At 34.2% G+C, this 16,939-nt stretch overlaps 1 protein-coding gene and 1 long non-coding RNA gene across 2 annotated transcripts; both read right to left on the bottom strand.

Moving 5' to 3' along the window:
* Positions 1–648: 648 nt before the first annotated feature.
* LOC124397058 lies at positions 649–3,934 on the bottom strand. The gene is made up of 5 exons (XM_046866512.1): positions 3,853–3,934; positions 3,374–3,703; positions 2,480–2,722; positions 1,010–1,138; positions 649–932 (listed from the first exon to the last, which is right to left on the bottom strand). The coding sequence occupies exons 1-5, from the start codon at positions 3,905–3,907 to the stop codon at positions 916–918; spliced, it is 774 nt and encodes a 257-aa protein (XP_046722468.1). The 5' UTR covers positions 3,908–3,934; the 3' UTR covers positions 649–915.
* Positions 3,935–5,532: 1,598 nt separating this feature from the next.
* Positions 5,533–11,436, bottom strand: LOC124396899. The gene is made up of 7 exons (XR_006927852.1): positions 10,804–11,436; positions 10,284–10,310; positions 9,969–10,151; positions 6,698–6,831; positions 6,331–6,357; positions 5,964–6,095; positions 5,533–5,863 (listed from the first exon to the last, which is right to left on the bottom strand). It is a non-coding gene; the product is annotated as an uncharacterized LOC124396899 (long non-coding RNA).
* Between the last annotated feature and the right edge of the window lie 5,503 nt (positions 11,437–16,939).

The raw sequence follows: 16,939 nt of genomic DNA, 5'->3' as shown, positions 1-16,939 counted from the left end.
GTGTGTTAGTCCATACAGAGCCCTGAGCAGTTTTGCCCTTTGAGTGCCTTATGTGTGCTTCCTGTGGGAAACCCAACTTTGGGCTGTGGGTTTTTATACTATTATTATACAGATACAGACACTGAACTTATAGTCAAACAAAAGTTGTGTGTCCAATGTTGCTGGCCAAGTTTGTGGAACCTTGGCTTGGGTGCACACTGAGCATAAAGACAAGGCTTGATAAATGTCCAAAAGCATATGAACCACCAGTAATTTCCCCATAATGGAATGTATGTGCATTGCACTCCAACAATGGGGTTAAATTCACCCAAGTTATGGAACTGGCTTGAAGGCTTTGAGGGACATAGCACTTGCCAGGCAGAGAGAAAAGAGGAATTTGTTGCAGCAATAAATGTGGATGTGTGTTTAGCTGGTTCATTAAAATCGTAAAAAATTTTATTATTAGGTTTATCAATAAACAGCTCTCTAAAGGGAGAAAAGTATTTCCATGTGCTTGACCGAACTTCTGTGCATGATCTTACAGTATGCAATGACTAGTCTCTAAACACCCAGGTAGTTTTCATTTCATTTCAATCACAAAATTAAGGTCAAATTCAATTTATTTTGAGAAAGTACAACAATTATTTCTACAAAAGTGTCATTGTGAAGTCAGCATTGAATTTGTAAGATCTGATTATTAAAGAACATATAAAATAAAGCTTAAGTAAACAACAGAAAAATGTTACTTGTCTGCAAATGTTTCATCAAGAAATCTATAGGAATCTGGTTTCTGAAAAAAAGTCGATTGTGCAATCAGATATGTTTTCTGTGTTTTCCATCTATTATTTTTCTTATGCATCTCTGCTGTTTCAGGATGGATAAATCGCTGGCATGGAGGAGTGCAACCATAAACTGCTTCTTCTTCTTAATCCAGATTTACAGAGCTTCTTGATCTGTGGAAGGAAACTTAAACATTACACTTTCTAGATGCTTGTGATAGTCTTTCTTTTACTTTATGGCATATTGTTACCTTTTTCATCACTGAGTTGTTCTTTGTTCTTTGTTTCTTTGAGTCTTGTGTATAAATTAGTTCCCGCTAACAGCGACAAGAGGATGATGATTTCAAAGAGCCACACTAACGTGAACAATGGGATGAAACCTCAGAGAGAAAGAAAGAGAGAGAGAGAGACTTGCCACAAGTTCATGTTATTATCCTAAATAAAACACATTCATATCGGAGTGTGCGTAGTATATGCTATATAATATTATTGCGCTTTTATTCTTGCTTATCGAGAAGCACTGTGTTTAGGAATTTGAGCCAAAAAGTAGCTTTGAGGAGAAGCATCCTATATGTGGTGTGTTTTGGTCAGTAGTCAATTGTTATAGTGGTTTCAGAGAAGGAATTAGTAACATTAGAATAAACAGATTGTCTTGGAAAAAGCAGCACTAGAATCTTGGAATATAGAATGTTTTCTATGGATGTGACCAAATGTATCCAAATACAGTATAAATGTGAACAAGTGAGAAATTATTCTGAATGAACAGATAGCATGATATTGACTCGCCATTAGCACGCAGGAGCTTCTAGAGTTGCACTGCTTCGGTTTCATAAAGTGCACTGCCTGTCAAAGTGATCAGACCCACTGCTTTTCCCCATGCTTTTCTCTTCCTTTCCTACTTAGCAGTGTTTAACTAAGTTCAATGCTCTTACTAGCACTTACTAGAAAAAGCTCAGCATGTAACTACCCCTTCACATATTGTTAAATAAGAAAGTGTTACAAAAATGCATAGGCTTTTATTTTAAAACCATTATATGCTTTTTAAGTGCTCGCAGGCCATAAAAAATGATGTGGCACACTGGATCAGACCTTCTGGCCTTCAGGTTGACACGTGTTATTTAAATGAATATGAACATTTTTTGCTGCATCTTGCATGATACCAGTTCCAGTTGTATTTTCTAGTCTTCTATAAACCTAAAATATCCTTATTGCCTACAAACTGAACAATATTGTAGTTATACCTGACAAAATACCCAGTTAGAAAATTAACTAGGATAATAATCAACTGTGTTATAATGTGGCCCAACACAGAGCAAGTTGCTCTACCCAGCATTATATAAAAGCATTCCTTATACACAGTTATTTGTCAATAATTACAATTGTGTATTCTTTTAAAATATTACATCATAGATGTCAACCTTTTGTCCCCTATTTTTTGTCATGTATAAATAATCCATCCCTCACCAACCTGTTTTTTGTTGTTGTGTTTTACAGTACTTTTATCATTTTACTACTTTATCTTTGTGTGTGTAAACGTACTTGGTAATAAAGCGATTTCTGATTCTGATCATATTTTTAAAGCTTTTTAATGGAAGGTTTTGCATCGATCATATTTCTTTCAGGTAATCAGGGAAATCTTTGTCACAGAAAGCATCAGTAGTGATATTAAAAAGTTGTGTCGTTGCTGTTGATTAAATATGATTAGTAAAAGATAGACTCACTGGAACACTGGTGCAGTACTGTGGTATTGTGGTGATGGCTGACATGATTTTCTATGAAACAGGTGACTTTGCCATTGTGCTCTTTACTTAGTGTATGGTTGTTGGTCCCGTTCTCCAGCTGAGCAAGTGGGTGTAAATTAGAAGTCCAGCTGTATGTGATATTGTCTCCATCTGCAGAGCAGTACACTTTCATGCCCTCAGAGGACAAGCATGTGTACCACAAGTTCACTGTGGTCACCTCAGCTGCATATTACAGAGTAAAAGAATTGTTGTTAGAGATGCACTTCATACATTCATCACTCCTGTTTTCCTCCAGCATTTCTCACAGCTAAATAGTTAATTGCCTGTGTACTTTACATAATGCATATGAATCTACTGCACATCAGTGCTTTGGGTTTTCTGTTCCCATTGGCTCTGAGGAGACCTGAGGATGAATTACTAGAGAGGCATATTAAAATTTATAATTAAAAATATTTGTATCACAAATGTAATTACTTTATGAAGCATTTACAAACCACTCTAATTAGCCACATATTACAAATTTTCCTTTTTCACAAAAATCTAAAACCTGCAAACCTGCAATCGTGTCTGCATGACTTTTATTTATAAAATTAAAATGTTTTATTTCTTAATTAAAATATTATTAAGGATTTCCCAAAATATTTCTGTCGACTTATGATTTATGATTATGTTTAAGTTCAAACAGTATTAAAAACATATTTAGTTTAGATTTTTTTATGATATTGTTAAGCAAATAGAACTTTTTGAAAGAGTTTCAATATTAAAACAAACTTGAGAGGCAAAATATAGTTTGAATGAATGCTTGTATTGAATATATGTGTAATTACTTGTAGTGTGCTGTGGATTATGATTAGAGTGTGTGTTTGGTCCTACCTTCAATGCGTAGCTGGAGAATATAACTGTCTGCTGCAGTTCCTTCTTCATCAAATGTGTCTAACATGTATGTTCCAGAGTCGTTCCTCTCTGCACTGGATAATATCATCGTATTAGTCTCAGTATAAAACTGCCACCTTGGGGGTTTTTGATTTTGTGGATTACTTTTTCTGTATCTTAAAATCACATGTACAGCAGGCGTGTTGTCTCTCATGTTTAGGTTAAACCCATTCACCAGAGGTAATTGCAAGTGGAGTCGTTGTCCCAGAGCTACAGAACACTGCTTATTCACAGTAAATCTACATATAACAGGATCCTGAAACAGCAAACCTACAAAGGAAAGAAAAAATATAGAACATTATCACACAACTCTTCAATCTCATTAGTTTAAACAATATTTAGGTTTGTCTTTCCTTAAGCACATTGTACAGTTGGACATGATATATTTGAATCATGCGTTTTGAGAGAACAAAACCTACCAATAGCATTTTGTATGAAAATGCACAGGACTCCAAAGATGACCTGTATATTCATTTTGTGATGAAAAGAGAAAAGAGTGTTCTATTTGTACTTGCTTGAGACCTTGATCAGAGGAAGTCTCAAACCTTTCACTTCCTGCATTCTAACTTCCTGGACATCATCAAAGAGAAAAGAGATGGACAGAATGCAACAAATAGTAAATTTAGAGTAGATGGTAAATAGTAGATGTTTGTAGCTTGTTTGTAAGAGTCTTTGTAATTTATTCATGTTTTTTAATAAAAATCCCTTTGTTGCTCAAGGAAATGTATTTCTTCATTGATTAATTATTTCAGTGTGCACGGTGTAAGACTGTGCTTAACCTCACTACTGTGGTTTCATTGGCTTTATTCTTCACACAATATCTTTTTCTCATGCATTGTTGATGACCTACAAACAGCCAAAGAAGCTGCCAGTGTGTCTAATGTAAGACACCATAGAGAAGCACTGAAGGACTCACATCATATCCAGTGAGAAGTGGAATAAAGTGCTGTGCTGTAAAGTCATGCCAAAAAACATCATGACAAAACATGATCCTTTGTTAATAAGGAAATTAAAGTAATATTGTTCCAACTTAAATGTACATGATCCAATTTTCCATAAAAGATTAACATCATAAGTGAATAGATGTTTGTTTGTTTTTTACCCTGTATTTCATGGTTGTGTATCACACAGTGATTTTGCCACATTGTATTTTTATTTACACAAATCCACAGTCATCTGATCGTGTCATCTTTCTACTGGTGTTAGTTGTCATTAAAACACAAAGTTTAATCCTGCACAATTACTCACTTTAATTTATTTTTTAACGTTTTCCCAAGAAATACTCATCATAAAGAAACTTGACTACAGTTGTGAAAATGAGTTAGACAGAGATAGACAGATACCAATGCAGGTCAAGACAGATTTAATAAGCAGTATGTTCAGGATCAGAATTGGTAAACAGGCACATTGTTTTATGATCAACACATGGGAGTTGGAGTCCTGGGCAGCCATGTTTGAAGGTCACAGAGTCTAATGGGAAATGGAGTCCAGCACAGACCTGACAAGTAAAACCTTAACATGCTGATTTTATATACAGTACAGACCAAATGTTTGGACACACCTTCTCATTCAAAGAGTTTTCTTTATTTTCATGACTATGAAAATTGTAGAGTCACACTGAAGGCATCAAGAGCTATTTGACCAAGAAGGAGAGTGATGGGGTGCTGCGCCAGATGACCTGGCCTCCACAGTCACCGGACCTGAACCCATTCGAGATGGTTTAGGGGTGAGCTGGACCTCAAAGTGAAGGCAAAAGGGCCAACAAGTGCCAAGCATCTCTCAGGGAACTCCTTCAAGACTGTTGGAAGACCATTTCAGGTGACTACCTCTTGAAGCTCATTAAGAGAATGCCAAGAGTGTGCAAAGCAGTAATCAAAGCAAAAGGTGGCTACTTTGAAGAACCTAGAATATGACATTTTTCAGTTGTTACACAATTTTTTGTTATGTATATAATTCCACATGTGTTAATTCATAGTTTCGATGCCATCAGTGTGAATCTACAATTTTCATAGTCATGAAAATAAAGAGAACTCTTTGAATGAGAAGGTGTGTCCAAACTTTTGGTATATATATATATATATATATATATATATATATATATATATATATATATATATATATATGTATATAGATTTTTGCATATGTAAAGACAAACACTTAGACTGGGCATTTAATTGTGTGTAAGAAAGAAAAATGCTGAAACATCAAAGAACATTTAAAATAAAGCTTCAAAAAACAACTTGAAATCTCCAGGAATCATGAGGCTGGTTTCTGAAAAGTATATTGAGTAATTAAATCTGTTTTCTCTGTTACTCTTCTTTTTATTAAAGCCTGTGCATTTCTGGTGGCTGAGGGTGGATGATTGCTGACATGAGGAGAGCAACTTCTAACTATCTTTTCTTCACATATCAGGTTTACACACTTCTTGACCTGTGAAAGGAAATGACTCATTGCAATCATTGCATATATATCACAAAGGAAGCTTTAGACATTACATTTTCTTTCTTTTTACTTTTTTGTTCATGTGCACCTTTTCCATGTTGGTTCATATCAGAGCCTTGCTGAGTTCTCTCAGTTTTCAGTTTTTTGTATAAACAAAAAGCCATCACAATCAGTACCAGCAAGATGATGATTACAAAGATGCACACAAACGCCCTGAAACCTGAAAGAAAGGAAAAGAGAGAGTATATAAGCTATGTGCACTTTGTATCTGCCTTCTAATTTTACTGTATCATTTGCACTGTTTTCAAAAACACTCCGATCAGGAATTTTGCCTAAAACAAGTATCCTAGGAATCTGCTGTGTTTTTGCTCAGTAAGAAATCATCAGTCTCAGGGGGTGAAATAGCACACAGATATATAAGAACAGCAGGAAAATAAAGGAACTGAGAGACTTACCATTTGTACACGGTGGGAATAAAATCACTGCAGAAAAAAACAAAAGAAAAATCATTATATTAACAGATTATCTGGGCAAACCTGCACTGGGTAACTCTTATACTGAATCCTTCTATCAGTAGGTGTTTCCTAGCTGTTAATGTTTGCTGTATTTATTTGTATTCATCATCTAGTGACAAGTTCACCAATGCTACAATGCTGCACATCTTCATAACCTAAACTTTCCCTGAGTCTGTCAGTGTTTCAGATTATGTCTGTAGGTCAGATGTCTTTGCAGTACAGTACTGATCTGCATCGACTGAGTCTTACAAATGCTTTTTAAATTCAATTTATAATATAAAATTATTTACTATTCACAACACTTCACCTTTTCCACATTTTGTTATGTTACAGCTTTATTCCAGAATGGAGGTATTTGCAGGTGAAGTCGTTGTCCTGGAGCTAAATAACACTGATCGCTCGCAGTAAAACTACATACAACAGGATCCTGACACAGCAAACCTACAGAGAAAGATGAAAGTAGGGAACATTATTAATAGAATGTTAGATTATATTATTCACAAAGCATACAAACAGCTGATTCGTTAGCATTTGCAGGAGCACTGCACCCAGCGGGACACCTTTAACCAGCTCTGCCTCACTCCCCGTTGAGCTCAACCTCTCCTATACTTGTTTTGAAAAGGGGAACATGGAGCCCATGGTCAAAGCAGATCTTTTAACACGTGAGCAGCCATTCACATTCTCCACCTTTGAAGTGTATTTACCCTTGTCCCATCGGGCAGAGCTGCTTTTTTATAAATGTACAACCTGTAAACATGAAAAAACGAAATAGAATGTAAGGATAAAAATGAAGTTAATAATTAAAAAAAGTTTAAAGTATAAGTACAGTGGAACCCCAGTGTACGAGTGCCTTGTAGGAGTACGAGATTTCTTTTGACGCTTTCGGTTCCAGTCACGCGTTCTGCTCGTCGCTCACCTCAGTCCCCACGCTTCATGCTTAGTCACTTCATAGACATTGTTCTGAGTGCATTGTCATCGTTCTCTTGTGTGAATATTGTGCTTTTGTCTGTTTTATAGTGTTTTTGGTTTATTTCACTATAAATTCAGCATCATGGGTCCCAAGAACTGTAGCGATAGCGGTGGAAAGAAGGTTGTAAAAAGAATAACTATTGAAATAAAGAAAAAAATTGTAGAAATTGTAAAAAAGCAGATTAATTGCTTTTACATTCATTCTTAGCATATTAGCAATTCAAGCAGATGGGGACACGAGCGGTTTTCAGGAACGAATTAATCTCGTACACTGGGGTTCCACTGTATATTAAAAGTATCGAATAACTAAAAGTATGAAAATTAGGTTAAAAATAAGATAATTGATGAATAATATATACATATACACAGGTGCATCTTAGTAAATTAGAATATCATTAAAAAGTTGATTTAATTTAGTCATTCAATACAAAAAGTGAAACTCATATATTATATAGATTCATCACACACAGACTGATAAAATTCAAGTGTTTATTTCTTGAAATTTTGATTATTATGGCTTACAGCTAATGAAAACCCAAAATTCAGTATCTCAGAAAATGACTCGTGGTGTCACACTTTAATCAGCTCATTAAATCCAAACACCCGCAAAGGTTTCCAGAGCCTTTAAACGGTGTCTCAGTCTGGTTCAGGCTACACAATCATGGTGGAAGCCTGCTGACTTAACAGTTGTCCAGTAGACAATCATGGACATTCTGCAAATATTGTATAGGACACTAAAGGTGTCAGATTAAAGTATTGCAGTGTGATTTGTCCTTAAAATGTGCAGTATAAGGTGGCAAAGTGACACTGTGCTGTGAAAGTCCAAGGTTAAACTGACAGTTCAGAGTTAAGGTGTCATATACATTGTGCAAAAATTATTGTGCAGTGAAGGAGAAGTGAGACGGAGAGAGAAGTCCAGGTACTAGTTGCAAGTGTAGCCGGAGCAGTCGTGAAGGAAGCCGACCTCGCCAGCGCCATCTTGTACATTTGAGCATGTTATCTTCTACTCTCTATCTCTACTGCATATTAATAAATATATATATATATATATACACCATAAAAGATTGATAAAAACCAACCCATAGCAGTTTGTTTGAAAATCCACAGGATTAAAAAGAAAACTTGCAATTTCGTTTTGTCCAGAAAACACTTTTCTCTCTGTTCTTGATAAAGCTCTTGAATAAGGAGAAATGACAAATGCAAGGCAAAGCATCTTTTAAGGCTCTGAAATCCTTCTTTGAGAAATAGTGGAAGTTTAGTACTTATATTTCATATGTTTCACTTCCTTTATTATTATTTTTTTACCTATTTTTTCATTGTAGAGAAAAGATAGGGACAAAAAAAAAACAGCAATAAATGTCTAGGTTTATATACTGTAGCTGCCCATTTAAATTCTTCTAAATATATTAATAAATTTGATCAATAATCAGCTCTCTGTTGCTGAGGAAAATGTATTTCGTTATTTCCATAATGTATTTCAATGGCTGAACTCCTGTGAATGTCCCTATATGAAGAACTAGACCTTGCCACTGTGGTTTGGTTGGATATTTGTCATGCACAATTTATTTTAATTTTCTCTTCTTTTATTTTTATTGTTGTTGGAATTCAAACAACTAGCTAAATTTAGCTCTTTTTACTGTGATCTAGAAGCATGGTGTCTGATGTCATACCAAACAGGAAATTGATGCTGCCTGAGGTAACCAGGAAAAATTCAGGGAATCATAAAACTCTGTGCAGGAACCTAAGCAGCTCCCTCCCTAGTTGTATGTACAATTTGACAAATGCAACCAGATTACCATTCCATAGCGAATACAGTACTTGTCAAATTAAATGGCAAATTAGAAGCTTCAGCAAAGCAAATAATTATTTAATGGTTGCATAACACATGTATCATTCTAGTTGTATTTATTTATATTTATATATGTATTTTTTAATATTATTTACACAAATCTACAATCTTCAGATTGTGTTATCTTTCTACTGGCTGTTGTTAATACAAGAGACAATTTATTCCAACAAGATCACATACTTTACTTTAATTTTTTTAGATTTTTTCTGTCATGTTTTTCAAGGAAATACTTGTAAAAGTGAGCGAGTGTTATGTAATGGATGCTGGACAAATGTAAATGCAGGTCAAGATATTTTAATAAACATTATTTTCAGGCAGGTTAATAAATTAATAAACAGGCAAATGACTGGATGATCAACCAACAGGATATCATAGGACAAGCTTGAATAAAATCCACAGTATGATTGATGTCAAACAGGATAAAAAAGAGCTAAATGAATTTTCTTTTAAGCTGTGGCTGTGCGTATGTGTGTGTGTGTGTGTGTGTGTGTGTGTGTGTGTGTGTGTGTGTGTGTGTGTGTGTGTGTGTGTTGGGAGTTGTAGTCCAGCGCAGCCAAGTTTAAAGGCCACATTATGGGAAGTAGTGTGACCCAACCATTTCATAACAGCAAAAATGTACTTGTGCATTATTAAGTGTTATACATAAAGAACTGCATTATGTTTGTCAAAAAGCAATCCTTCAGAAAAGACATTCTACAACGAAAATGCTACAACTAATATTTGATTTCCAAAAAAATAAAGCTTAAGAAAAACAACTCACAATTAGTACTGGTTCTGTGATTTGAATCATGTGCCCCTTTTCCATGTTAGTAAGTATTAAAGTTTGATTCTCAGTTATTCACTGTTTTACTGTCAATTCTGGTGTAGATGCAAAATGCTCCCACTAACACAGAGAGCAGGATGATGACTTCAAAAACCCATACAAACACAAACACCATGAAACCTGCAATAGAAAGAGATAGACAGGGAGAATGCTTGAGCAAATGCCTACTTGTGGTCTTGTATACTGATTAAACTGGGAATTAGATTATACAGGAATACAAAAATAATAGGAAAGAAAAGAACTGAGGCTTACTATGATTACTTTTCTTGGGACTGGTCACTGCAGAAAACAAAAAAATATATAAATTAATTTAAAAAAATCATCATCAACAAAAGAAAACTGCAAAATAAACCTAGAGTCTGTGTGTATGTTTTGTTACCCTGACATGGCGTTATCCTGTATGTGTTACTGGTATGGAGTATCTGCTAAATAACACTGGGTGTTTTATGTAATGAACAAAGCTACACAAAAACTAATGTCATGGTCATTGAGTCTTTGCAATCAGAAATCTGAATTGAGTGCATCTGTTATATAAAATGGGAGTTCAATAAAAATGACACATCATACTTTGAATTACTTTTGTCATTAACATTAAGGCAGTAAGAAACAATCAAGCCCTAAATAGCCTAGTTTTTCATTCATATTTAAATTTGTTGGAGTTTTCAAATAATCTGTGGGGAATTACTCAAAAACTGTTAAGAAATTATGATTATTGACCATAATTGTTGTATCACTGTTGTTTTACTATATAAATCATTAATAAAAGTCTTACCAGAACATGGCTGCAGTTTGGTAGTATATTGGCTTTGGCTGACTTGATTTTTTACATAGCAGGTGACATTTCCATGATGCCCTTTACTCAGTGTGAGTGTGCTAGACCCATTCTCCAGTTGAGGGTTGAAATCAGAAGTCCAGCTGTAGGTGAGGTCGTCTCCATCAGCAGAACAGTGTAGTTTAATGTCTTCAGAGGCCAAGCAGCTGTACCACACACTGACTGAGGACACCTGAGCTGAGGATTACAGACTCCAGAAATAAAGCAATTGTTATTTAAAAAAAACCCTGCTTCATATATTCCTCATGCCTGCTTTCCTCAGGGCAATGCTTATTGCCTGTGTACTCTACATCATCAGAATCAGGTTTAGTGGCCAAGTGTGTTGACACACACAAGGAATTTGGTAGGTGACTCTCAGAAGTACAGTCATAACTACAACCCTAGATAATCTGCATTCATGAAATTGAAATGTTTGAAACTAAAGAAATACTGTAGATTAATAGATTTTATCCTGACAAAACATTATATAAACAATATATAAATTACTTTCTCTTAAGAGCTTCTTGACAGTCAAAAGCAGATTTAACTTCTAACGTAGATTTCATTTAGTTTTTTTTTAAGTTTGTTTTTGTGGTCCTACCTGCAATGTATAACTGGAGCGTATATATGCTTGTTACAGTCCCTTCTGTATCAATGGTGTGTAAAATGTATGTTCCAGAGTCGTTTCTCTCTGCACTGGTTAGTATCATAGTGTTATACTTATTAACAAACTGCCATCTTGGGAGATTTGGTTTTGGTGTATTTTTGTTATAAGTTAAAATTCGATGATGGGCAGATGTCAAGTCTACCATTTTTAGGATAAACCCGTCCGCCAGGGGTATTTGCAGTTGAAGTTTTTGTCCAAGAGCTACGTGACACTGATTATTGTCAGTAAATCTACAGATACCAACATCCTGAAACAGCAAACCTACAAAAATACAGATATAAAACATTATGAATATTGTTACACAACTCTTTATTCTCTAATAAATGACAGTCCATTATCATAGGAGAGCTGGATTTAGTAATTATTTAGATTTTCAATAAAAAGTCAATTATATATATTTAATATAAAAATGTATATAAAAAAATGTAAATAATATTTGGATTATTATTATTAATTTACTGAATAGTCTAAAATCCTATTTTGCTGAGTGGAATTCTTTATTTTCTTATGGTTTCATTAATGTGAAATTAATTAAATATACACTATATTTATACCATTTGTCATTTCATTAAGCCCAAATTGTACAAATGTGCATGTTATAAATAAATCCGACATAAAGGATTAAACCTACCCATAGCAGTTTGCGTGAAAATGCACAAGACTCCAAAGATGATCTGAATCCGCATTTTGTCTTCTATTTGTACTTGCCAGAGATCTTGTTCATGAAAAAAAACATTCTTTGTTGAGAAACAGAGGATGTGTCAAAGATGTTGAAACCTTTCACTTCCTGTATTTACATTTCCTGGATAAAAAAAACAAGAAAAATAGACAATATAACATAATAAATTTAGATTTCTGTGTAGCTTCTTTCTACTGGCTCTGGTTGTCATTATAATAGAAAGTTTAATCCTGCACGATCACACTTTATCTTTTTTCTGTAATGTTTTTGAAGGAAATACTAATCACAAAGAAACTCTGCTTTAAATTGTGAAAGTGAGTGAGTGTTATGTAATGAATGCTGAACAGATACAAATTCAGGTCAAGATAAAATGAATAATTTTTAATAACAGTATCGTCACACAGGTTCAGAATTGATAAACAGGCAAATAATTGGGTGATCAATAAACAGGATATAATAGAACAGGGCTAAATCAAAAACACAGTACCAAACAGGTCAAAAAACAGGATACAAAGGTAAAAGTAACTGAGTATATTACTGTACAGCTGAATTAATCAACATCCTTTTACACTGTGGCTGTGAGTGAGTGTGTAATTGGATGCAGGTGTGATTAATAATTATGAGGTTGACTGAAAATGTGCAAGTTTGTGTTTGGAGTTGGATTGGAGTTGGCGGCCATGTTTGTAGATCATGGTGTCTAATGGGAAATGGAGTTTGAGGCTTTAGAAGCGCTTAATGTAAACAGATTTTATAATAAAGTGGACAATATCCCTTATTCATTTTAAAGAGTCATGCGTGAAGAACTGGATTTTATTTGTTTAAGTTAAAAACAGCAACCCTTTGAAAAAGACATTATACAATCAATATGCAATACATTCCGAAACACAAAATATGATTTATATACACGTTTAATTGTAGCATCAGCATGAGCATTGTTGGGGTATCATTTTAATATTAAAGAATATTTACAATAAATCTTAAGGAAACCACTCACAAAAAAATATTATTTGTTTCTGTGACTCTGTTCATGCACCTTTTCCATGTTAGTAAGTATTAAAGTCTTACTCAGAGCTATTCAGTGTTTCACTGTAAATTCTCGTGTAGATGCAAAATGCTCCCACCAACACAGAGAGCAGGATGATGACTTCAAAAACCCACACAAACACAAATACCATAAAACCTACAGTAGAAAGAGCGAGAAATGGAAGATGCATTAGGACATCACCTTTGTTTTTTGGACCAAATGCCTGCTTGTGGCCATGTTCATGTCTTATACTTGATTTTACAATGAATATACTGGGAATTAGAACATACACTAATTCTACTTCTTCTGCTTTGGCTTCTCCTATTAGGGGTCGCCACAGCGGATCGTCCGTCTCCATACCCCCCTGTCCACTACATCTGCCTCTTTCAAACCAACTACCTGCATGTCTTCCCTCACCACAACCATAGAACATTAAGAGTAAAGGAGAGACCTACCGTTCCTATGTGGTTTGGTTCCAATTTCTGCAGGGGAAAATTATTAATATTAATTCATAAAATATTTTTTAAAATTACATCATATCACCAAATTATATAACGAAAGACAGCACTATAAACCTACAAAGGAGAGCTAAAGAGAGTCTTTGTCTATATTTTATTACCATGACAGAATTTTGTTATCCTGAATAAAACATATTCGCATGGGAGTATGTGACATCTGCTACATTACACTTATTGTCCTTTTTTGTACTGTTTCTAGAAGCACTCCGAACAAAAAATGAGGTAATATATTCTAGATATTTGCTAGAATATTTGCTATTTGAGTTTGGTCACTAAACAAAATACCATCATTTGATTCTGTGAAAATGGTCACAGCTGAAATAAAAAAATATATATATAATGTTATTTAGCAGATTATCTTGGGAGCACTACAAACTGAATAAGTTGGTGTTTCCTAGTTACTGAATTTTGTATTTCTATATATTTGTTTTATTCAATTATTTTTTCTTTTTTTGTTCTTTAACCAAATATCCTAGGGATAAACAAATATAAGTACATTACAAATAAAGGTTAGATTGGGTTCTGACCCCAGGAAGGTTTTCTGTGAGCAACTGTGGGCTTGGTCATTGAAAGCCCACATGCCTCTTGGCAAAATCATATTCCACAAGGGTGTTTGGATCATAAGACCCCTGTAAGATCCTTAGACTTGCACGTGTTTCCTGCTTCCAAATACATCAACTTGAGAACTGATTATTCGCTACATTTCAATATGCGCTTGACAGGTTCCACTGTAATGACATGTCAAGGTAAATTTATTGTTATTCACATTAAAATGTCAAGGTAAAGTCACTCACTTTACCTGTCAGTAGAATTTTTGTTATGGCTGACAAGTACATCTACTTCCATTTCTCCTCCAAATAGATTTTTATCATTTGGTTGAATTGTTTCAGCAAAAATATCCTTAAAAAATTATTAAAAGCACACTGTGTGTTCTTGATTAAACAATAGATCATCTATTCCAACAATTTTTATATTCCGACAGTTTTGTAATTTAAAAGTTGTTTTCTCAGTGAGATTTATTCTGAGGAAGCTCATTAACAAAGGCATCAAATGTAGTGACAAGTTTATTAAGGTAGCTATGATGCTACACAGCATCATGGATTTTTATTTTGGGAAATGTAACATGCCTAAAATGAATTAAAATTTTGTCAATCTTTTAGTTTTGGTAGTGTTTTCTTTTTGAAAAGAAAACCAGTTTAAATCAATGTCATCAGTTTGTGTTCTTGCAGCATTCCTCGGGTGTTACAGATTCCAGTCTGTGTGGTTTATTACCTTCCTAGTTGGTGGTATCACATGGAAAATACATTCACATAAATGTTCTTTGTGTATTTGTTAGTATTACTGCTTTATTTATTTCGTTAGCTGTTTGGTACGTACTTAACTGTTAGTAACGGGGTAAAATTTGATGGGTAAAAAATATAAAAATTTTATTTATAAAAATTTTAAAGACAAGAAATTAAGGAAGTAGCTCATCTAGGCTTATTGACTGCTTGCACAAAACAGATGTGATAGCTCAGTGGGTAAGCTCTTGGTTTACTAATTAACAGCTCCCCACAAGGTTATGGGTTCAACCCCCACCATAGCAAAGGATAACTTTTTATTCTTATTTTGAAATCTAATAGTTTGTCTACTTTGTGACATTAAACTGTAAATCTATTTGTTAATTAAAGAGACCTGTTGAAAAGATTGCTTTATTTCTTTGTCTTTTTTGAAAGACTTGTTTGGCCTACTTTTAATATAAGTTACATGGTGTTGAAGTATGGAAAAGAAGCCATGTTGGTTCATTAGGCTTATTGACTGCTTGGATTAGTCAGGAGTGATAGCTCAGTGGGTAGTGTCTTGGTTTACCAATCAGCTGGTCCCCATTGAGTCTGGGGTTCAAGGCCCAGCATTGACAAAGATACAATTTTATTTTTCTTTTGAAATCTATTAGTTTGTCTAGTTTGTGACATTAAACTGTAAATCTATTTGATAAGTAAAGAGACCTGTTAAAAAGATTGCTTTATTTCTTTGTCTTTTTTAAAAGACTTGTTTGGCCTACTTTTAAAATGAATTACATGGTATTGAAGTATGGAAAAGAAGCCATGTTGGTTCATTAGGCTTATTGATTGCTTGCGCAAGTCAGAAGTGATAGCTCAGTGGAGAAGGTCTTGGTTTACCAATTAGCAGCGCCCCACAAGGTTTTAGCTTTAAGCCCTGCCATTGCAAAGGATAATCTTTTAATTTTTCTTTTGAAATCTAATAGTTTGTCTAGTTTGTGACCTTAAACTGTAAATCTATTTGTTAATTAAAGAGACCTGTTGAAAAGATTGCTTCATTTCTTTGTCTTTTTTAAAAGACTTGTTTGGCCTACTTTGAATATGAGTTACGTGGCTACATAACACTGATTATTTTCAGTAAACCTACAGACAACAGGATCCTGAAACAGCAAACCTACAGAGAAACACAAACTTATATTTATACACAATTCTTCTAATAAATCTAGGCTAGGAACTCCCTATTAAGCACTATTTGAATGAATAAAAGCATTTTAAAATCCAATAAAATACATATTTCATATTGTAGTATTGTTATTTTTGTCAAATTAACATTTTTGCTAATCTGTAATTAGCAAACTATAAAAGAAGCACTTGCTGTAGCTTCCTTTAAAGCTGTTAACATTGTTAAAATTTGAGCATTTATTTAGCTAGTGGCAAAATCAATCAAGTACAAATTGAACAACTGTACATGTTATGATGCATTTTCGAAGGATAAAACCTACCCATCGCAGTGTGCGTGAAAATGCACAAGATGGCAAAGATGACCTGTATTCCCATTTTGTCCTTCTATTTGTATTTGCTAGATGCAAGTACAAAACTCATGCAAAAACAACACTTGGGTGAGAAATCGAGGAAGTCTCAAAAATGTTCAAACATGTTACTTCCTGCATTTTAATTTCCTCGACTCAAAAATAGACAGATGGGCAGAATGTAAAAATAAATGTAGGTGTGTGTAGCTGATCTGTAACAATCTTTGTAATTTATTTATTGAGGTTATTAATAACAACAATAAAAACAGCTTTTTTTGATGCTGAAGGAAATGTATTGTTTTGTATAAATTATTTCACTGTGCATGATGTGTAACACTGTGCTTTCAATACTAGCTTTTCTAGTAACACGATGATTTGCATGTGTTTTTCACATGCATTCATGATGACCTAGAGCAGGGGT

The sequence above is a fragment of the Silurus meridionalis genome, chromosome 14 (assembly GCF_014805685.1).
Source record: "Silurus meridionalis isolate SWU-2019-XX chromosome 14, ASM1480568v1, whole genome shotgun sequence".
NCBI lineage: Eukaryota > Metazoa > Chordata > Actinopteri > Siluriformes > Siluridae > Silurus > Silurus meridionalis.
The sequence above is the reverse complement of the archived record's forward strand: the minus strand, read 5'-3'. Positions and strand labels throughout refer to the sequence as shown.

Excerpts from the sequence above, each read along its gene's own strand:
- LOC124397058 (XM_046866512.1), bottom strand. The coding sequence starts at position 3,907 with ATGAATATACAGGTCATCTTTGGAGTCCTGTGCATTTTCATACAAAAT. Across the intron at positions 3,704-3,852 it reads TTTCATACAAAATGCTATTG|GTTTGCTGTTTCAGGATCCT; the intron begins GTAGGTTTTGTT and ends TTTCCTTTGTAG. Across the intron at positions 1,139-2,479 it reads AGTACTGCACCAGTGTTCCA|GTTTCATCCCATTGTTCACG; the intron begins GTGAGTCTATCT and ends TTTCTCTCTGAG.